The 23,004-nt window shown below is 33.2% G+C and overlaps 3 protein-coding genes across 8 annotated transcripts; 1 reads left to right on the forward strand and 2 right to left on the reverse strand.

Annotated features, from left to right (window-relative positions):
- Positions 1-1,434: 1,434 nt before the first annotated feature.
- Positions 1,435-3,502, reverse strand: Elp6 (Elongator complex protein 6). Of its 2 annotated transcripts, none has more exons than XM_090104633.1 (2): positions 3,348-3,502; positions 1,435-2,662 (listed from the first exon to the last, which is right to left on the reverse strand). In XM_090104633.1, exon 2 carries the CDS (start codon positions 2,659-2,661, stop codon positions 1,918-1,920), a length of 744 nt encoding a protein of 247 aa, XP_089960759.1. In that variant the 5' UTR covers position 2,662; positions 3,348-3,502; the 3' UTR covers positions 1,435-1,917. The 2 variants fall into 2 exon arrangements, with proteins under 2 accessions (XP_089960759.1, XP_089960760.1); XM_090104634.1 differs by lacking the exon at positions 3,348-3,502 and adding an exon at positions 3,066-3,185.
- On the forward strand, positions 2,808-13,103 carry Dic1 (Dicarboxylate carrier 1). Of its 3 annotated transcripts, none has more exons than XM_090104631.1 (6): positions 2,808-2,971; positions 8,518-8,690; positions 9,521-9,633; positions 10,569-10,708; positions 11,023-11,230; positions 11,399-13,103. In XM_090104631.1, exons 2-6 carry the CDS (start codon positions 8,519-8,521, stop codon positions 11,645-11,647), a joined length of 882 nt encoding a protein of 293 aa, XP_089960757.1. In that variant the 5' UTR covers positions 2,808-2,971; position 8,518; the 3' UTR covers positions 11,648-13,103. The 3 variants fall into 3 exon arrangements, with proteins under 3 accessions (XP_089960757.1, XP_089960758.1, XP_089960756.1); XM_090104632.1 differs by lacking the exon at positions 2,808-2,971 and adding an exon at positions 8,119-8,147; XM_090104630.1 differs by lacking the exon at positions 2,808-2,971 and adding an exon at positions 8,142-8,226.
- A 2,429-nt stretch (positions 13,104-15,532) lies between these two features.
- Positions 15,533-22,958, reverse strand: Dgkepsilon (diacylglycerol kinase epsilon). 3 transcript variants are annotated; one of them, XM_090104717.1, is made up of 13 exons: positions 22,826-22,958; positions 22,464-22,558; positions 22,221-22,383; positions 22,023-22,138; positions 21,567-21,690; positions 21,059-21,132; positions 19,819-19,953; positions 19,414-19,553; positions 18,936-19,107; positions 16,594-16,765; positions 16,042-16,094; positions 15,864-15,953; positions 15,533-15,719 (listed from the first exon to the last, which is right to left on the reverse strand). In XM_090104717.1, exons 2-13 carry the CDS (start codon positions 22,539-22,541, stop codon positions 15,591-15,593), a joined length of 1,446 nt encoding a protein of 481 aa, XP_089960843.1. In that variant the 5' UTR covers positions 22,542-22,558; positions 22,826-22,958; the 3' UTR covers positions 15,533-15,590. The 3 variants fall into 3 exon arrangements, with proteins under 3 accessions (XP_089960843.1, XP_089960844.1, XP_089960842.1); XM_090104718.1 differs by having other exon boundaries at positions 22,464-22,524; positions 22,826-22,905; XM_090104716.1 differs by lacking the exon at positions 22,826-22,958 and having other exon boundaries at positions 22,464-22,769.
- Positions 22,959-23,004: the final 46 nt, after the last annotated feature.

Genomic DNA, 23,004 nt, shown 5'->3' on the forward strand with positions numbered 1-23,004 from the left:
CATCCGCGTTCCCCCGAACCCCCGACCCCAACACCGTCCGGTCGGAGGGTGCACGCCGGAAGGTCCTCCGATGTGTGAAATACACGTCGGGGGACCCTCCGGCGCACTTTTATAGAGATTACCTCGCAGCCCCCACCTCACCAGAGGTGGCGGCCCTCGGTCCGGCCCCACGGACCGGATTACGAGTTGGCAGACGGTCGTTTTACAGCGGCCGCCGCCCCACACCTCTCTGCAGGAGTCTCCGCGCGTCATCACAATGACGCGTCGGGATCCCGCCCTCCGCTGCACGGCGTGGCTTGCTAAACCAGCGAGCCCGCCGCGCCGCGACCTCTGGCCGCCATCCACCGCCGCATAAAAGCCGGCTCCTCTCTGGCCCACAAACAGGACCTCTGCCGTCGGGTCAGTCGAGGCTTTCCAACCCCAACTGCCGTTCAGCGCCACCTTTGCCTAGCGGACACGGGTTCCACCAAGCCACGACCTCTGGCCGCCATCCCACGCCGCACACAGCGGCCGCTGGGCCACACCTAGCCCTGGCCGTCGGGCCGGTCGAATCTCCCCGACTCTAAACCAGCCGTTCAGCACCTCGCTGGTCCAATTTCGCTTCACTCAGAGGGCCATAACTCTGAGCTACTGAGCCCCTCCGCCGCGACAAGGCCTGGACCGTTGGGGGGTACTAAGACCCCTGTAGAACCGCCATCCTGTTACAAATGACCCGAAACACTGACACAAAATTTCGAACGAATAAACACACATTTTATTCTGACGAATAAAAATACAAAATTTTGTAGAGTCCAAACAGAATTATAAGTACCTAAATGTATGGATTAGTTATGACCGCCTCCTTGGTACAGTGGTTGACGCGTGAGCGTAGAACCGAGGAATCTTGGATTCGATTCCCGGTGGAGACGAAGAAAAAAAATGCCTCGGTCTGGCAGGACACAGAAGGCTGAGTACCTACTTGTCCCTAAAGAAAATCGATCAGTGAAACAGATGTAGTAAGCATAATGCACCTTACCCCACTTGGGGACACGGGACTTTACTTTATGAATAAGTTATAATGATTCTAAGACGAAAACCAATCATAGCATACGCTTACCTACGTACGCCGTGCGGGTGTTGTTGAATGAAACATCGTCATAAGGCCGAAGAACTAATTATCATTGCATCTTGAAATTCCAAAACAGCAAAATATGATTGTCACGATTACCTACACATTGGTTAGTTGCCAAAATATTAGTTCAGCCGCCTCACTTCTTCATGGAATGAGCATTATGTAAGTAAATATTTGCGCAAAATACAAATCATCATTTTATTTTTGCTTATTTACCCATACATTTTGAATAGCTTTTATTACCTATCAAATTTAAACAGCAATTTTAATTATGCTCTTATAACTAAAAAAACAGGAATAAGGAGGTATAATAAAAAGCACTGTGTAATTAATACATATATTTCTAAGTAGAAAATAACAATGTATCATAGTTTAACTTTTATGGATTAAGATGTTAAAAGTTGCAGTACCTAATTCATTTTCATACAGTTTATTGATAGTACCAGTAGTTCAGTTAAATTCTAGATCTAGAAGTAGTAAGTTGTGCTTGTAATTTAATCAATATTTTGATAGGTATTTTAATATATTATGTTGCATGTAAACATACACATACACATCATGAAGAATTTTTCAGCTATTTTCTTCTGATAATAAGTTTTTGTATATACATATAAATAAAAACTCATGTAGATAAAGATAAAAGAACAATAATTATAGCATTACAAAAAAGAAACTGAATACATACAATGTATGTTACATGCATGGCTGTATAAATTATACACATGTCACATATAAAATTATTTCTGCTAAATAAATATTCAACAAAAAGGAAACAACAACATATAACATAAAAATTAAAACTAATATCAAACAGCTCCTGGAGCTAATAACTTTACTCCTCTATCAAAAAGCTTGAACAAATGATGTGATGGTTTCTGTTCCAATTTGTTTGTGTGTTCACTTTCAAACTTGCGACTTGGGTACTTGAATGTAATATGTCCGGACACATCAGCACTCCATCCTGATGCCAAGTGATCCACTTCCACGAGCACATGAGATTTGTAAGCAAGTAAATTAGCTAGCACATGAGTTTCATCACTCTCACAAGCTGCATTGCAATGAAACAACACAAACGAGTTATCATATACTCGGACATGGTCAATCATTTCTTTACATATAAAATTTACATCCTTCAAACTGTATCCCAAATCAAATAAATGGGATACACCCTCAAATATTATGTTAACAGAACTATTCGCTTCATGCATACAATCTATTTGTTTCAGCATTTTAGTAATAAAATCGCTAGCAGACATTTGATCATTTGCCAAAACTGCATTTGTAAGTTCTTCACCTGCATTATAAAATTGGATAAGGCCACTTTCAATGTTTCTCACTAGGTTATAATTCATCTTTAGTCCTACATTCTGGTAATGATCTTTTGAATTGTGCATACTTATAATAAACACAGGTCTTCTAGTTTTGATGCAATGTCCGAGGACACAGCTGGTTATAAATGAACTACTACAGCCATTGAGCTCTTTAGCAACTATAATTTTATGTGTCTGAGTTTCTCTATCTAAATGAAGACTTGTAATAATATCAGACATTCTGAAACAAAAAAAAACATCAAACTTATTATATCATATCTATTATGTATTTACAATAGTCTTGTTTTATCAACAACATGATAAGAGTTCAATGTTGACAATATCTTATTATGTAATATTATTTTAGTTATGACGAGAATCATGTAGTAACAACTCTCCAGCCTTTCTTCGTAGCCAAAATAATTCTATAGGTTACAATAAATGTAACTTCAAATAATAACTAACAAAAAAAAGGTAACTGGTGTATAATATATTGTTTAGTGAACAAATAATACCTATATTTTACCATTTTTCAACTGATAAAATAAATGTGAGTATTAAAACAATTTATTTTTCATTAATTACTAGTAATATAAAACACAAATGTATAAAAAATCTTAATTTAATTCAAAATAAGTAGATACCTATAGTATAATATACCATCGTCTATTATTCATTTATTTTATTTTTGTATTTTAGTGCATGTGGCAATTTGAAGGTTTTCTCGGTTAATACTAGAATTTTTATCTAATACAATAATTAATGCCCATGGGTTATCACCTACGGTTTATGGTAGATATAGGTATATAGTTTACATTTTTGTTTTTCTAAATTATAGGTAACTAAAGATTAGATACGTTAAATTCTGAGCTGAATTCACTAAATGTTATCTACTTTATATCTATAAATCATTCAAGAATACTTACATTTAAATAAAGTTTTATTTGTAATTTAATACAAGTACTTAGTAGTACTTTTTTATTTCTCAATTAGCCGATTAGAATTGAATTGAAAATTAAGGTTAATAATTTAATTATGGACAAGTAAATAATAAAACATGTTCAAAATATGCCCAATGTAAATAGACATTTGAGTTTTGACATTTCAGATTTCAGTGTCAAGGTGTCACCAAGGTGTCAAGTTTTTAATGGAATAATTCGTATAGGAGCTACCAACGTTGACAAGTGAGCATTTTAGTATAGTTGGTTCTTTGATATACCGTAAAACGGGGTAAATAGAAACAATCTAGACTTTCAAACCGACTTTAAAAATATACATTGTAAGTTTCGGGTAATAAAGCTGCTTTCATTGTGGGAGTCCTTTGCTATTTTACAAGCTAATTACAATTTTAATGCCAAATTATTATCTACTTAGGAGAAAAAGACAAAAACCTGGTCAATTTCTATTTTCCCGGAATACGGGGTCAATAGATACGACATATGGGGTTAATAGAGAAAAATGATAGGGTTGTCAAAATATTTTATATAGTGGTAGTGACGTCACAGAGATAATGAAATAAAAGAGTGTACATAATATATTAGAAAACCTTTTTATTAATATTAAAAATAAAATAATCCGAACCAATAACAATGCATATTAATTATTAAAAAATCTGTTCAAAAATAATGGTAGGTACTCGCAGAATATTCATTAACAGCCTGTTGTATTAAGTTGAGGTCATATTTTATATATTTCTTACCCCGAGGGTCTGGTTTGTAGTTGCGTGGCATATTGCTCGCAACTATACCTGCGTACACAAAATTAATTATTAAATATTAAAAAATCAACTTTTTAAAAATGTAGGTACTTAGGTAATAAAGTTAAAACTCAACAACCTGCATAAAGTGCCAACCCTATCAAAAGCGTTTCTAAAAACCCCTTTCGCGTTTCTATTAAACCCTTTCTCGTTCCTATTTACCCCTTTGCCGTTTCTATTCACCTCATATGGCGTTTCTATTCACCCCTCAGTCGTCTCTATTCACCTCTTAATCATAAATATTTATGGGTGCAATTATTTTACTAATTTACCAATAAAAATCAAACTAATCAGTAAAACTTACCTTTTCAATTTATTCTGGATACACTTCACCGTTGAATAAAGTTATTTCACAATCAAAAACACAATTTAAATAATAACTAGAGAGAAGTTAATAAGAGCACAAAAGACATACATACAACCGTTGCACTTTGAACTCACTTATTGACATAAATTGCTAACTTCATACTATTCAAATGTTGTCAGACCAACAAAAAAATGTTGCCATTGTAAAAACTAAAAACACTATTGCGATTTTTGAAGTAGTTCTCAAATATCAGGCTTTTAGACTTTTTCCCAAGAATATTTCTATTCACCCCGTGAATTCTATTCACCCCGTTTTACGGTACTGTTCCTCTTGCTATTTCGGTTAGAGTCCGGGCTGTCTGGCTGGTCGCAGTGGTTGCGTTTTTTAGTGCGCATCTCTTCTGCACAGGATAATTTCCTTAATTTAAAGTCATTTTTTAACGCGTAATTTTTAATATTTTACCTTTAGATAGATCCATTAGACATAATTTTTTTATTGCAAGACGTTTTTTTCGTTGTTAAATAGGTGCCAGACGCAATTTTTTATTTCGTTTTTATAAAAAATTCAAATTATTTTAGAATGTCTGTAAATTTCATATTATGTTCTTCAAACATAATATAATCTAAAATTAATTAGCCAGACGCTAATTCGATTGTTAAGTATTAAATAATGTGTATAAATAAAAAAAAGTAATGAAGCATGCAGCTCATCAGCTAGTGTATTTTAACTATGCGACAGGAAATAATTGCAAGAATACAATATTATTTACACTTGTTCTTATAAATAAAAGCTTAAATGAAAAAAAATAAACATAAAAGTGAAAAATAAATTAAAGTTACCATACATTGAAAAGAATGGAATAAAAACTTTATCAATGAAGGTTAAACAATTACATTGTTAAATTTAAAAAGCCATCTTCATAATCATCATCATCATCATCTTTCCTCACACTGTCATAATTATTTATGTTATCGTCTAAGGAATTGTTATTGTTTTCCAATATTCCATCATCTGTAAACAACTAGAAAGTTTGTTTCAATATTATTGATGTACACACGTACACACACACAACACACACACACCACACCACACACGACACACACACGTGAACACACACACACACGCATGTTTAAGTTTGTTTTGAATTTAACTAAAGTAGTTAGCATGAATTTATATAGGTAGGTATACTAGCGGTCCGCCCCGGCTTCGCCCGTGGTACCTACATGTATAAACTATCCTCTCAAGTTGAATCGAACTGCACATGGTGTGCGAATTTTATTATAATCGGTTAAGTGGTTTAGGAGTCCATTGAGGACAAACATTATGACACGAGATTTATATATTAAGAATTAAGATTAATGAATTAATATTGTTATCATCATCACTACATAGTAGGTATAAAAAAAAGTCGCTTTCTCTGTCCCTATGTCTCTTTAAATCTTTGAAACTACGCAACGGATTTTGATGTGGTTTTTTTAAATAGATAGAGTGATTCAATTGGGAGGTTTATATGTATAATAACATCCATTAAATAGTGGAGAAGTACCTACTGTTATTTTTGAGGTTTCTAATGTGATTACGTAAATAATTACAATTTTTCCACTTACAGTGCAAACGGAGGCACCCTACGAGTTTTATCAAAATAATGTACTAACTACATTGAAAAGGTCTACAGAAAAGTCCGTGATGGTATATGTCTATCTCTTATGGATAACCCACAATAACTTTTTTTATCATTTACTTTTTACGACAAATAATGGCTAATTTTCGAAGCGATTTTAACCAATACAGCATTAATCCTTAACCAATTAAAGACCTTGAATACATTTTTCATTTAATATATAGATCTATATGGCCTTTTACACATGGATTTCAGTGAATATTTTCGAAGATATTACAGATTTAAAAATTGCGGGACGTAGCGTTTGCGGCGGTACCAGCCGGCCGCCCGGCTATATCTACACTAATATTATAAAGAGGAAAGCTTTGTTTGTTTGTTTGTTTGATTGTAATGAATAGGCTCATAAACTACTGGACCGATTTTAAAAATTCTTTCACCATTCGAAAGCTACATTATCCACGAGTAACATAGGCTAGGTTTTATCCCGGAAATCCCACGGGAACGGGAACTATGCGGGTTTTTCTTTGAAAACGCGGGCGAAGCCGCAGGCGGAAAGCTAGTATTTTATACCCGTGCGAAGCCGGAGCGGGCCGCTATGTTTTTATATTCAACGTTCACAGTTTTTCTGTAGTGTATTTAGCGATTATTGCACCCGTGCGAAGCCAGGGCCGGGCGGGTCGCTAGTTAATATTAGATATATATTAGAAAATTTAACTTGTATTGGCAACACTGTATTTTGTTTGTGGTTCTTTTTCTTCTTGTACGCGGTGTGTAATGTGTGGTATTAGGCAATGTGCTATTGGAAACAATATACATAAGTTTATGTAATCGCTGTTTTCATTTAAACCCATAACTTAATAGATAAGTAATAAAAAAATTGTTTTGTATAGAAGATTGTTGATGTACCCTAATAGTTTATTTTTTAGCCTAAGGAATAAAATGTACCAATGGAAGGTACTTGTTCCCACAACACAGGGAATCCTAGAGTAGGAACAATTCAATTTCTATGCATCTTAGGTATATTTTCGAAAAAAAGAAGTTATTTTTTATTGTTATTTAATTTTCGCGGCCGACCCTTTCTATCTCTCTTGCACTTTAAACTATCTCTCCATATACACAATCATCAAATTGTTATACTTACCTACTTTCACTGCGTTTTTATTTGTACATATTTAATACTTAACAATCGAATTAGCGTCTGGCTAATTAATTTTAGATTATATTATGTTTGAAGAACATAATATGAAATTTACAGACATTCTAAAATAATTTGAATTTTTTATAAAAACGAAATTAAAAATTGCGTCTGGCACCTATTTTACAACGAAAAAAACGTCTTGCAATAAAAAAATTATGATTGATGGATCTATCTAAAGGCAAAAGTTTAAAAATTACGCGTTAAAAAATGACTTTAAATTAAGGATAATTTCCTGTGCAGATAAGATGCGCACTACTGAACGCAACCACTCCGGCCAGCCAGACTGCGCGGACTCTAACCGAAATAGCTAGAGGAACAATATATCAAAAAACCAGCTATACTAAAATGACTTCTTTTTCAACGTTAATAGCTCCCGTACCAAATCAATTCCATAACACGGAGTATATTCCATGTAATAAATACAGATCTATCATTATTTTTGAAATTCTGTCATTATTTTACGTCTATGAATTCAGCGACCTTTGCAGGACCCAGGACCCAGGACACATTTTACAAAACCAGTATAATTAATATTGAATTACATTCATCTAATGGTAAACCAAATAAATTCCACAAACAGCTATATATGTGATAAAGCGTGAAAAGAAAATTCATCTGTTCAAATTTCAAGATTTTTATAGTAAATTAAATAGTCAAACAATTTGTTCGTTAAACCAAAAAACTTAAAAACTAAGGAATTTATGAATTTATTTATTCCGTATTAAAAACATCGCAATTATATTTTAAATTTTCATCGAGTGTCATTTATACATCAATCAACCGTCACGTTAACATGTGACATGTCAAAGTCTACGGGAAAGTGTCAAAAGTAATTGATTTCAAGGTTGAGGTTAACGTTTTAATCTAATATTTATAGAAACCAATGTGGTTTTATGTTTATCTAAAATAATGATGAATAAAAAGTAACTCTATAACACATATGTGATTAATAAGTTCAATGTTCTTCAAGAATAATGTTTACAGGAATGTTGAATGTATTTTGATAATACGATAAATGTATCAAGTATCAACTTATTCCTCCGAATGATAAGTTAAAACTAAGTTAATAAGTGACTTTGAAATGATTTAGTTACATAATAACAGCTGTTTAATTACTTGATCCGTCAGTTTCACCTTGGCGCTCCCCATGTCAGGACTATTTTAGTGTTGTTCGGAACACAGAGGAAGAGGGCTTTTAAGCTTATTAATTTCAGAATGGGCATGGATAAAGAAGTGCGAATATCAAAATGGTACTTTGGAGGCCTGGCATCTGCGGGAGCGGCTTGTGTGACCCATCCTTTGGATTTACTCAAAGTTCAAATGCAGACACAAAAAGGAAAAAATATATCCATGTTTAAACTCACTGGAATAGTCTTAAGAAATCAAGGTATGATTATTTAATTACATATCATCCACAAAACATAATTCCCAACAAGTTTAATTATAACCCAGACACATTTTGAATATAATATATGTAGCTGTTGTAAATTAACCAGCCAATCAACTATATTAAATAATGTCCCACTTAATTTACATGAATTTGTTTTTGAAGCTATAAGTGAATTTTCTGGGGCTTCATATTACATATTTTAATTTTAAGCATTTCAATTATTTATTACTAGATTTCCGCCCGCGGCTTCGCCCGCGTTTTCAAAGGAAAACCCGCATAGTTCCCGTTCCCGTGGGATTTCCGGGATAAAACCTATCCTATGTGTTAATCCAAGTTACCCTCTATATGTGTGCTAAATTTCAGTAGTTTTTACGTGAAACTTTCGCCTTTATAATAGTAATTAAGATTAATATTAAAATCTATAAAGTGATAACTGAATGTTGTGCTCTTGAAGGTTAAACTTAAATAAAAATTAAACACATACATTGACTAAACTTTGCATTTTACTCACCTTTTGTCATGGAAAGCTAAGAATTAAATAAGATAATATTAATTATATGAATTAATTGTGTTAAAAGTTTGTTAGTCTTTAATTTCTTAAAGATCAGTATTACTACACACATTACTTTTGTAATATTTATGTGAAAAGTGCTTGTCTTATCAAAATGAATTGCAATAAAAACTGTTCTACAACTGATATTATTTGTGTGTTCTTTAATGTTAATTTCAGTTGTATTCAAATTATAATTTAGGATTTTAATAATGGCATACAAATAGCCTAATAAATACTTTTATCATTATATGTGATAACCACCCATTTTCTTCAGGTATTATGGGATTGTATAATGGAATATCGGCATCACTTCTGCGCCAATTGACATATTCAACAGCAAGATTTGGTATATATGAAGTGGCTAAACAAAGCTTTGCCCCAAGAGATGTAAGTGAATAAATAATAAGAAGGCTTATTAGACCACCCAATTTTTAGGGACCCTAACCCTAACTAAGAGTGGTGTAATAAGACTTAGTGAGTTAGTGTCCCTATTTAGGGCGATCGGGTCTGCCCGATCTGCCTAGCTCCCTAAGCGCCCTGCAGATTGGGTAATGTAATAACGTTTAGGGCGGTTAGGGAGCTCAGTTGCCGCGCGACTAGTGCGTGGAGTGGCTGCTTTTGTATGTAAGGTGTCACCAAACTTCCCTACTACAGGTTTATATAACTTAAAAGGGAAGTTCCAAATGTTTGTGACCACACCGCCATGTTAACAAATAAATAAATTGTTTAATTGTTTTAAAACTCAACAAGTGTTCAAATTGTTCTGCACCTACTCTAATTAATTCATTAAAACTCCCGGTTCAACCACGCTTAATATTTGCATATTTGAATCGTACGTAATCGCAAATACTCTCTCACCCAGATCTTTCTCTTATTTCTTTTTTTAATATTTGTTATTGCGACAACGGCTACAGCAAGTTTTTGAAGTTTCGATACTGAGACGGCATAATTTAAAATGCAACAATACGTTTATCTCTCTAGACATTCGCGTATAAACTGAGTTAGGGCCCAATTCGCAGAGAAGTGTAATAAGCGCCACACTAACTAGGGTACACGCCCACCCTTGATGCAGGGCCCTTCATATCGGGTAGTGTAATAAGCCTTTAAATGATTAACAACCTTATTATTATCTTGAAATCAGCATTGAAGCAAAATTATTTGTGCAAATATCAATAATTATTGTGAAAATAGTCAGTATTCAGTTAAATTGCATAAAATTTGGCTTGCAGTCTCATTTACATTATATCTTCATTTTATATTTTTTACATAGATTTATATTTATTCTTTTTGTTTTTTAACAAACAAAATTCTACCAATAACAGGGCAAAGCCATACCATTCTACATGTCAGCTCTCCTAGCTGGTCTGGGAGGGTTTGCTGGTGGATTTGTGGGGAATCCTGCAGATTTAGTCAATGTGAGGATGCAAAATGATGTCAAACTACCACCAGAACAGAGGCGCAAGTAAGTGCTTGTTTCAAAAGTAAAATTTAAAAGAGTAGGGAAATTTTTATGATGGGTTATATTTTGAGTAAGATTTCAAAAGTGTATAAAATGGTATTTTATTAAGTGTTTTATTTTATACAGGGTATTTTATTAATTTTATACAGTGTACACCAGTAATTTAATTTATCACTTTACACCCAATTGATTTTTCTTTGAATTGGAGCATTTTATTTTACATAAAATATGTTTTTATCATAAAATTGTTTTGTTTCATTATTTATCAAAATTACAGATTATTTAACTAACTAAATGAAATGCATTTTTTTTTTCAGTTATAAAAATGCAATTCACGGGTTATACCGCGTGGCGGCTCAAGAAGGCGTGGTTCGTCTGTGGGCGGGTGCTTCTATGACGTGCAGTAGAGCGGCGCTTATGACGATCGGACAGCTCTCGTTCTATGATCTGATTAAAGGAATGCTAGTCACAACCTCATATTTCGGTGATAATGTTGCTACGCATGTTACTTCGAGCTTATTGGCTGTGAGTACTTTATGAGATTATTTTGTTTAAAATTACAATAATTTAATTTTTAAATTTCACAGATTTGGTTTTAAACAGATTTTTTATACCTAAATTACCTCATTGACATTTTTTTCCATGTCATTTTTTCCATTAATTAGTTTTTTTTAATATTTATGTATGTTTCAGGGAGCAATAGCAACAACAATGACTCAACCAGTTGATGTTCTGAAGACTAGGGCGATGAACGCCAAACCCGGTGAAATTAGCGGCATTTTAAGTCTTGTCACAAATACAGCCAAAGAGGGACCTCTTGCATTCTTCAAAGGATACATTCCGGCTTTTGTTAGACTTGCGCCACACACTATCCTAACCTTTGTGTTCTTAGAACAACTTAGAATGAACTTTGGTGTTGTTAAGTTCAAGGTATTGGAGTAAAAACTGGCCAAAAACAAGTCAGTATGGAACCATATAATTTTAGAATGATTATTTAATAATAATTATTTTACATATGAGAAATATGGCCTTATTTGTGTTCAGTGTTTGATGAATATTAACAAATTATGTATATGTCTATGTTCCTAGTGAGAACTAAAATGTTTGTAGTGTTACTGACTATAGTTTATAAATAAGATTTTATGTAGTGATATGCATTTGACCATACTTAGCCAATGAATTCCAAATATTGTAAGATATTCAAATTATTATGTATTGGCATTTATTTTTATTTTTTTAACAATACTAGTACAATGATATTAATAAATTAGCCTTGAAAAAAGTATATATATTAGTAAGTTATATAATATTATAATATTTTATTAAATAAAAAACACTCCATTATTACCTAAGGTAATGAGTTACCAGGCACAAATGCGTTATTTTTTATTGCAATTTTATTTTACATGCTTTTTATATAGGTGTTATGATTTAGCTATAATTGGTAATTTCATTTGTATGTGATAACTTATGGGTCTCAAAGACAATATTTTATGGAATTATTTTCGTTATGGGCTTTTAATAATAATATAATTACTAGTTCTATCATTCCTATTTCCTACGATGACAGTGAATTTAACAAAAAATAATAGGTCTAATTATAATCATTTCCGAGCCTTTTTTATATATTTATGAAATATTGATATAAATCTATATTTACTTTTAAGTCAATATATGTAATAGAAAATCTAGGACGCTCAGATTTCAATTAAATTACTTTTGTGCCAAATAGAAATCATGTTTACCAATTTATAAATGAAATTTTTACAGTGTATGTGCTACAAAAAAAAATTAGATATATTTAACCATGTAACATTCCTCAAACTGTAAGTAATTGATATGATATTATGTCTCTATATTTTGTTCACATGTATTTTTTTATAAAAATCAGTGTCATAAATTTCAAGCGATGTACTTTCAGGCCTAATAAAGAAAAAAATGCTAATATACAACTGATGGGATACTGCTTATTCTATAACTATTATAAACTTTAAACTTAATTCTAAACAATCTTATGTCTTTGTTTTATTTAAAAGGGTAGGTTTGGTTTTCATAGTACATAATTAATTAGTCAATTTATGTGTAATATTCAATTGTAATAGATAGGTACTTTAAGTATCAACTTTTATTATAATGGGCCTATTCATTTAACATTATAAATGTACAATAGGTATGTATTTACACTATAAATAACTTTACGCCTAACGTAAAATGAATCGAAACATTTATCTTCCAATTGATCTTTACCTGTTTATAAAAGTTATACTTTGTAGAGTGTGGATTTATAGTTTTATAGGGATAGAAATGTTTACTCTAATATTTAAACACTATAATGAATGTTGTAATGAGTGTATATGTAATGTAGTAGAACAATATTTTATTTGTGGTTACCTATTAAACACGTTACAAAAAAAATCTTGTTTTTCTTTCATCCTTTTTCCAAGGTGCCTTTGAATCTGTTGTTAAATTGACACTTTAATCATTATATTCCATCCATAATATTGAATTTATACCGTCAAATGTGGCTACTTGACCTTTACTTGGCAACTTGACCACACCTTCCGTTTAACAACAAAATATCAAATTTTGTAGAATTGAAAGCAAATTGACCTAACGTATCGATGTTGGTAGGTTCTTAAAATATTAATTGGCAACATATTTTAATTTTAAAGCGGTAACTTTTATTATTTAATAATATTTAAATATGTTTGGAATAATAACAAAAAGAAATCTTGACACAAGGTTAAGAATATAATATTATATTGATGCCACTAAGATGCAACTATCATTTTTTCTGATATTCTATTCTCAGCTTGCAAAGAGAACTTTGAAAAATTTGTACACACGAATAGGGTATGATCATAGAAATCTAAATAACAAGACACTAGAACTGCTATAATGTCATAATTAGTATGAAAACCAGTCGCCAAAACCCACACATTTAAACAGACAGCAACAGTACACACAAGTAAACTATGCCTTTTATTGGACAGCTTCATTTTAGTGACAACTAACTTAAAAAATAAATTTAGCATTTTAATATGTACCCTAACGCACGATTTTAAGGTTTATTTTAGAATACCATCCCTAGGTACACCATCGGGCGTTAATTTTCAATAGATATAACTATGAACCTAAACCTGTGCCTAAACACATAAGAGATAAGGTTGAAATTTGTGTTAAACGTGATAATAAGAACGGTCGACTGTATCATTCAAGACATTCGTATTACTTGTCAATATTCTTTAATATTAAAGGAAAAACGGCATTATTTATAAAAAAAAAATACTAAGCGATGAAATGTTATTCCTTTATTAGTATAATTACAAATTGTGGAAGAATTTCTGCAATGGGAAATGCTGAAACACACCATGTTTACACACGTACGTCTCGACAGCAACTGAACATCAACGAACGCACTGGTGGCTTGAGAGTCACCTGAGTGACGACAAGGTCACGCGCGCTTACGTGTTTTACTGTCTTGTTATTTAGATTTCTATGGGTATGATAGTAGAGAAAATAATAATTAAAACAAAAAAATATTTTTTCACATAATATATTTAACAACACACATCAATTACAAATCTTTGGCATAAATTATAACATTCAATATAATATACAACTTAATTATTTGGTTAAATTTATGCTTTACTATGGCGGAGATTCATTAGGAACAAATTATCTTTTATAAACAGCATATTATGTTTAAGTACTAGAATTATGTTGGACCAAAAGCCCTTTTACAATTTAGTCAGACATAATAGTTATATATTTTTGGATACCTATACAACAGATAATATCCCATACACAATATTTAGACTACATAGCATACAAGTATTATCAAAATTACATACTAGAAACATCTATAAAAAGGAAAATGTAGTGTTATTATTTATTATGTTTATACGTATTAGTAACTTAAATCTTTACTTTTTCATTTGCTGCTGAGAACTCAATATAGACAATATTTAAAAATACTGATCCAAAATGTTCACCGTTCCCTTGATAACATTTTAACAAACTATGTATAGCTATTTTAAATACTGCTTCTTTATTTAATGGTAAATATCAATTGTTCAATTCTTGCTCATCTTGAGTTTACTTTTTTAAATACATAATCAATAATTAATTACCATAACTTTCATTGGACCATAACAATAAATATGAACATACTTGCATTACAAAATAAACAAATGTTATGTACTATGTGTAAAGAAGAACCGTCATACCACCACAAAATTAGAGATATCACAATTTTACGAGAAAAAGTCGACTTAATTTAAAAGATTCAAAATACGACCATAAATTTAAGGACCCACACAGCTTTTAGGACCATCGATTCCTTTGAGAGTACTTTATTGTTCTCAGGTGAGATTTTCTAATTTTATCAGTTTAATTCAAATTTTCTTGTAGATTCCACATATTCTTTGAGGAAGTAAGTCTCGTGATGCATGGTAAAACATCTACTGACTTGTATGAGGTTTGGTGAAACGTAATACCCATGCGGCCACGTATACATGGTAACAGGTAATCATGTAAAAGGGCCAAACATGGAAAATGAAAAACCGTAAAATATTTTGAATGAGGTAGTCTATCGATATGGATACCGTCGCATTTACATTTGTTTCATTACTTTAACCCGACTGCGTCAGGAGGGGAAATGTTTTCATGTCTTTTTAACCGTCAAAATTTCTTTGGCTTGTATCAGTAATCTATAAAAGTATAAATATAGAGTACTGAATTTATCTTGAGATGGCTCTCAATCACAGGGCTTATCAAAATTATAGTGTAAATAGTGACCAACATTTGGCACCAAAATCTTTGCACTCTTTTCCATACAGTCAAGATTTATATAATTATTATTAGTGTAACAAATTGGAATGAATTATTCATTTAACACGGTGGTAGGAGAAAGCATATGGCTACGGCCAGCAGGTTCTATGAATATCGTGGCCGGGCCTTGCATCCATGGCTCCCCATCTACTTGCATGGCGCACGAACCCTCCATTTCAATCTAATAAAAAAAATTATATTACAATATATTTTGATCAATTGATAAAATGAAAAAATATCATATTCGTAATAGGAAAAACTGTCATAAATTCAATTATAGGAAGCTATTATTTTTATCTACTGTCAGAAAATAAGATATTATTACCTTAACAGTGGATGCCTGCGTAAATCGGAACGGTTCTGCTAAGCCAACCTGGAGTCTGGCTATGTGGATTGATGACGATATTCCTACCACCTAGAAATACAAAAAATGCATTAACATTGTCTGCTGTATTTGAAATACATAATACCTATGTGTCAAAAGAAATACATATAATATTTACCTCCAGTTTGCCATCGCTCATACTCTGCTCAGGTACTTCTTCGCTGCCCAGACCTAATTAACATTTTTCATCAGTAATTAATATCTTTCATCCTTAAGTTGTTTCAAATTTAGACGAATATATATAAAAAATTGGTTGTCTGTAAAGTCGGTTTACTGACGATAGTTGAACGTGACAACGTCCGATTGTGCTTCTTTGTCGCACGTTCCGCGCTCTCGCTTGCACTTCAAGCCTTACATGGAACGCCTCAGAGCGAGGTATCGCCGCATAAGTCTTTTTTTTTTCGTGCGTGCAGCCGGTGCTATCGAATTATAAGACGTTGTCACGTCAAAAAAAAGAACGAGTTGCACTCCGGGAGTGCCGGCAGAAGTGAAAACTTGATTATTAACGTTGAGCATGTTTGATATTTTGGAATCGTATCCGTCAGCCGTCTTACGCTTTTTCGATCAGGTCACGTGTCCTGACGCGAGTTTACGATTTTATACCCATTACAGAAAAAGTGCTCAACGCCGCTAAAGAAGTTTTCACTTCAAAAACATAAAAAGCACATACTCCACAGATCGACGCCGGCGCCCCAGCTGGGTATGTTGAGCGCGACGAGCGCCTGCACGGGCGGCAGGGCGAGCGGCGGGCCGGGCGCCGCCCACACGCGCACGCGCCGCTCCAGCCCGCCGCACCCGCCCGTGTCCAGCGCCCGACCCACGCCCAGTAACGCGTACGCCATCTACACACCCAGAGAACTATGAGATGTGTAGTACAAAACCACAGAATACATAGCTAAACGCTACAGAACGGACACTCTCCGCCTCCCGCCAAAATTAAACACTTACCTCATCCCGCACGATCATACTATAAATGGTCCGCATTTTTCTGCAAGGACGATACGCAACGAATATTGACAACATTAATCAAATTGACTTACAGTAATTTTATTATTTTGGATTTGTGATTATCATTTTTCGTAGAAAATGGTTAGATATTGTGCTGTTTACAGATGTATTACACCAGAAAAACGCGATTTTTTTTTACGCTAGTCATAAATGTGCCAACCATAAAGCGTTAACACACACATTTTCAGTCTCTACAGTGTGACTGTCAAAACGATAATTTTGTATGGATTGTCCGGGGTGTGACAAAACTATAAGTTTGCGTAGTTAATAACTACGCGCAGTGAACTGAATCGCGAGCACGAAATGTATCGTCAAAGTGTTCAGATTTTGTGCTCGCGCTTCCACCCATAAGCATGACCAAATATTATGAAATGCGTGTAGGCGTAGCCACCTCAATGAACACTAATAATGCGCACACTCAGTGAAATAAATGTATCGTGTAAACACTATACATATAACCAACACGCTTGTACAGTGACCTGAGTGAACCGCTCCGTGAGTAGAATATTTGTTACTTGAAATACAGATAAGACTGGCAGTTGCCCTATTCTTATCACTTATCCCTATATAACAGTGACCTGAGTGAACCGCTCCGTGAGTAGAATATTTGTTACTTGAAATACAGATAAGACTGGCAGTTGCCCTATTCTTATCTCTTATCCCTATATAACAGTGACCTGAGTGAACCGCTCCGTGAGTAGAATATTTGTTACTTGAAATACAGATAAGACTGGCAGTTGCCCTATTCTTATCTCTTATCCCTATACATATAACAGTGACCTGAGTGAACCGCTCCGTGAGTAGAATATTTGTTACTTGAAATACAGATAAGACTGGCAGTTGCCCTATTCTTATCTCTTATCCCTATATAACAGTGACCTGAGTGAACCGCTCCGTGAGTAGAATATTTGTTACTTGAAATACAGATAAGACTGGCAGTTGCCCTATTCTTATCTCTTATCCCTATATAACAGTGACCTGAGTGAACCGCTCCGTGAGTAGAATATTTGTTACTTGAAATACAGATAAGACTGGCAGTTGCCCTATTCTTATCTCTTATCCCTATACATATAACAGTGACCTGAGTGAACCGCTCCGTGAGTAGAATATTTGTTACTTGAAATACAGATAAGACTGGCAGTTGCCCTATTCTTATCTCTTATCCCTATATAACAGTGACCTGAGTGAACCGCTCCGTGAGTAGAATATTTGTTACTTGAAATACAGATAAGACTGGCAGTTGCCCTATTCTTATCTCTTATCCCTATATAACAGTGACCTGAGTGAACCGCTCCGTGAGTAGAATATTTGTTACTTGAAATACAGATAAGACTGGCAGTTGCCCTATTCTTATCTCTTATCCCTATACATATAACAGTGACCTGAGTGAACCGCTCCGTGAGTAGAATATTTGTTACTTGAAATACAGATAAGACTGGCAGTTGCCCTATTCTTATCTCTTATCCCTATATAACAGTGACCTGAGTGAACCGCTCCGTGAGTAGAATATTTGTTACTTGAAATACAGATAAGACTGGCAGTTGCCCTATTCTTATCTCTTATCCCTATATAACAGTGACCTGAGTGAACCGCTCCGTGAGTAGAATATTTGTTACTTGAAATACAGATAAGACTGGCAGTTGCCCTATTCTTATCTCTTATCCCTATACATATAACAGTGATCTGAGTGAACCGCTCCGTGAGTAGAATATTTGTTACTTGAAATACAGATAAGACTGGCAGTTGCCCTATTCTTATCTCTTATCCCTATATAACAGTGACCTGAGTGAACCGCTCCGTGAGTAGAATATTTGTTACTTGAAATACAGATAAGACTGGCAGTTGCCCTATTCTTATCTCTTATCCCTATATAAAGTAAAAATATTAAATAATAGCCATGACAGAAAACTTCTACTTTTCTTTAGCGACAAAATGCCATTCTGTGTACTATCTATCTATATATTTTTATCATTATTAATACAAATTTACAATAAATACACTTACATAATTGAGCGTGCGGCTCGCATACCGATACAAGAACTGCGACCTCGCGCGGTGGAAGTCGAGCGCCACCTGCGCGTCCACACCTATGCTCGCGTAGTTGTATGCGTACAGCACGCGCTCGCCACGCAACCGGCCCAAGCGACGCTTTTTGGGCGTTATCGTCACTTTCCACCTAGGAAATATGCATTTTTTTAAGATAACTTTTTCTTAAGTATTATTTATTTCATAAAGAAAAAGTTAAGTAGGATGTGTTTACTACTGCTATTTAATTTATTTTCCGCTTATATTTTCCGTTTATAAATTTAATTTATTTGTAAAAAAATATATAGATAACTAGTATAGATATTACAACTGCTATTTTTTGTTCCATCTTATGATAAGGAATTCAGAAAAATCTTAGTGTTGCATCTGCCTTATTTATTAATAGTATTTTCACGACTGAAGAAGACAGCTTCGTATTTTAATTACTTTTGCTTACCTATCCAGTGGTTGTTCAACAGCTCGCACCATGTTATCTATAATGGAATGTGCGTCTAGAACTGAGGCACAAGTGGGTCCCCAGCCCAGTGCCCGTGATAGATCATTGCCTGTACCCATAGGCAAGATACCAACCAGTGCCTGAAAGGATAATTGATACAATTATTGTAAAACTAAAAGAAAGATTTTATTTTTTGTTTTAATAAATATAACAAATCAGTAGGTAGCTAATAAAAGTAGCATTTGGTTAACCCTTAAACCTGCTAAAACTAAAGAGTTTATAAGTCTTATTGCTTAAGTGTCATGCTCTGTCTATTTTGAGACTAGTGGAATATATACCGTAACATGTTCTGAATAGAATTTGATTTCAAATAAACCTAAACTTTAAAAGCAATAAATAGCATACTTTAATATGCGGCGCGGCGTGTAGAGCATTCAGCACCCAGGCAACGGTGCCATCCCCACCCGCTACCAACACGCGGCAACGGGGCGGCAGCCATCGCACTACGCTCTCTGGCGCACATCGACTTATGTCCACAACCTGTAGGGAATAATACGTAATATTTCATTTGTAAACACATTTTTTGAAGTGAAAACTTCTTTAGCGATGTTGAGCACTTTTTCTGTAATGGGTATAAAATCTTAAACTCGGGTCAGGACACGTGACCTGATCGAAAAAACGTAAGACGGATACCATTCCAAAATATCAAACATGCTCAACATTAATAAATATGTAATAATCAAGTTTTCACTTCTGCCGGCACTCCCGGAGTGCCGGGAGTCTTTTTTTGTATTGTGAACAAGTCGATGATAAATTTAATACATAAGTACAAGAGTAATATTTTGTGGTAATTAGTCGTTAAATAACTTCCGTATTTTATATAAAGATATTGAAATGTGTCAAGCGGCTGTAGCTGGCCACCGGTCGCTGGGTTGGTTGCTCGTTTAGGCCGAACCTAAGAAATTATGCGATTAATTTCCAAACAATGCATTTAAATTATATAGAAATGTTTAAAATGTAGGTTAATGATTTGGAACAAAACAAAGTACCTACTGAATATTTATTATACTACTACTTTGAAGGCGGTATCTATTCGTAGCATTTTTGTTTCTGTTATACAAATAAATTACAAGATTTGCATCTACGTAAATGTATCGATACAATTTCAATTACTGAATGATTTCGATTTTTCGTATATTTTACGCAATAGAAGCAAAAGTATCTATTTCTTATAGAGACTGACGCCTATCGGTTATGAACTGTTACCTAATGCCGAATGCGGTTAAGAAAAATATAACGAAACGTAACTAGATCTATGGAATGACTGTATTTAGTTGTGATTTAGTCGAATTATCGCAGCAGCGAAGGTCGCTAATTCTGACATACATATAAAGGGAATTAACTTTCTGAATTTATTGGTATTGAGCATTTGAGGGACTTCCATAACATGTAATATGAGATTATTCTGTTGATAACAGCATTACTTGATATAATCTATTTTCTGTCACCTGATACTAGATTGTTTACCAATGTATAAAATGTATATGAGCAAGAGTATCATGTAATGTAGCAGTTTCAGATAAAAGATGTGTCTTATTAGAAAAAATATGATTTTTTCACACAGTAATATGATCATGATAAGTACCTGTAAAGGATTTAGAAGACCACGAAAAATAGAGAGAACTTCATCACTTCTATTGCTTCCAGATTTTCTATTTGCTGTAACAATAAGGATAAACAATTTAAAGTATACATATAATAAAAATAAAAGTAGGTATATCTATAATATAAAAATGAATCCCAAAATGTGTTGGTAAGCGCATAACTTGAGAACGGCTGAACTGATTACGTTAATTCTTTTTTTATTATATTCCTTGAAGTACGAGGATGGTTCTTACGTAGAGAAAACGTAAATATGTACCACGGGCGAAACCGGGGCGGACTGCTAGTAACTATATAATACTAGCAATCCAATCTACATAAATGTTTTCTTATACAACATCCATTCTCAACATCGCCTCATTCAAAGTTTTTTACCCAATAACAGAACATAGTATTTATCTATCAATTACAGAATTTATCAAATTAAAAAAATGTCACAAAACATGTGTGATGTATATTTTATAATATGTACTATTAAATAATAATCTCACCAAAGATTATCAAAGGCTCCCAATCAGCATCATCAACTGGATTTATGCCCAAGATCTTATTCCTTTCTACCTTTACACATGGAGGAGGTATTATTATATTTTTATACTTTTGAAAATCACATGGCTGAAAAAGAAATAATTTATGAAATTTATTAAAAAAAGAAGAAATGGGTACAAAAATGGTACAAATGAACATGTATAGAACTTGTACACTTAATACTGAATAATATTTTTTTAGAAATGTATGAATTTTTCTGCTCTGTTGGTATTTCAGCATTTCCTCATTTGGCAACTGTCAAATAACAAATCATAGAAATGGTAATTGTACATTTTTACTATAAAATAAAAAAGGTTATACTCATATAATTAAATCTATGTACTGAACACGAGGATAAAGAGTATGAAAGGCAAAGGCAAAGTTTAAGAAAAGTATATACATTATTTTAAGTAAAATACCTCATTTTTGTGCAAACTTAATTCACCACTTAACACTGTTCTATGACACCAGCAACAAAAGAAATTTTTAACATTTTCCGAATCTTCATTTTGATCTGAATCTGCATGTGATCCCACTAGAAATAATTATTTTAGATTAAATATAAAGGAGAGTAGACATTTTATTATCATGTTAAAAAAACAGTGTAATATGCTTACCATTTACCCAAAGATGGGGAAATGGTTTATCCTCACGCCATGTGATTTCTTTACATCTGATTTTCCTATCAACTGTTCTGTAGCAGTATTTGCATGCACTCACTCCACAACATTCACAAAATAGCCCATCTAGGGGCAACATAAGCTTACCACATATTATGCACTAAAAAGAAATAAAACTAAATTAGAATCAAATTCAACACAACCCAATAAAAAACATTTGGAAAAAAAATAATTACATACATGAATATTATATGGAATGGATTTATTGCATTGGATACTTCTCCAAGTATGTCCACGAACTCTATATTTTGTTTGCATAAAATTATCCGTTCCAACTAGTGAATAAAACGTTCGATATATCAAGTAAGTTATAAAAAATCCGCCAATTATAAAATAATAATTAAATATAACATCAGGTAAATTTACTAATGTTTTCATTGTTATAAAGTTATTTTCCAATACTTTAATTTGTTTATGGAATATACAAATATTTAATTGAATTATTCATATTGCATTAATTTACTTATGTAGAATTTTTATCGAACATAATAATTATAAAAATTTAAATATCAATAACATTGTAATTATAATTCGATTTGTACTTATAAAAACTTAAGTTTTATATTTGAATTTGCTCCACTTTGATCACATAAATTCACAATAATTTTGAAAACAATCACAAAACAATAATTTTTGATGTTTTTGATGAAATTGGAAATAAATTTGACAGTTGACACTTGACAGTTTTGTAGTATAGATTCATTGAGGTATTATTACTAGA

The sequence above is a fragment of the Colias eurytheme genome, chromosome 8, assembly GCF_061535395.1.
Source record: "Colias eurytheme isolate Ceu_HAF_F1 chromosome 8, ilColEury1 Martin Lab GWU primary, whole genome shotgun sequence".
NCBI classification, from domain to species: domain Eukaryota; kingdom Metazoa; phylum Arthropoda; class Insecta; order Lepidoptera; family Pieridae; genus Colias; species Colias eurytheme.

What these genes read in the sequence shown, in the direction of transcription:
- Elp6 (XM_090104633.1), bottom strand. Translation starts at nt 2,661, where the DNA reads ATGTCTGATATTATTACAAGTCTTCATTTAGATAGAGAAACTCAGACA.
- Dic1 (XM_090104630.1), top strand. An exon ending in CCACCAGAACAGAGGCGCAA is followed by an intron (nt 10,709 to 11,022) that starts GTAAGTGCTTGT and finishes TTTTTTTTTCAG; the next exon opens with TTATAAAAATGCAATTCACG. An exon ending in TTACTTCGAGCTTATTGGCT is followed by an intron (nt 11,231 to 11,398) that starts GTGAGTACTTTA and finishes TGTATGTTTCAG; the next exon opens with GGAGCAATAGCAACAACAAT.
- Dgkepsilon (XM_090104716.1), bottom strand. Translation starts at nt 22,661, where the DNA reads ATGAAAACATTAGTAAATTTACCTGATGTTATATTTAATTATTATTTT. An exon ending in TAAGTTTGCACAAAAATGAG is followed by an intron (nt 21,691 to 22,022) that starts GTATTTTACTTA and finishes TTTCTTTTTCAG; the next exon opens with CCATGTGATTTTCAAAAGTA. An exon ending in GTCTTCTAAATCCTTTACAG is followed by an intron (nt 19,954 to 21,058) that starts GTACTTATCATG and finishes TATTCCCTACAG; the next exon opens with GTTGTGGACATAAGTCGATG.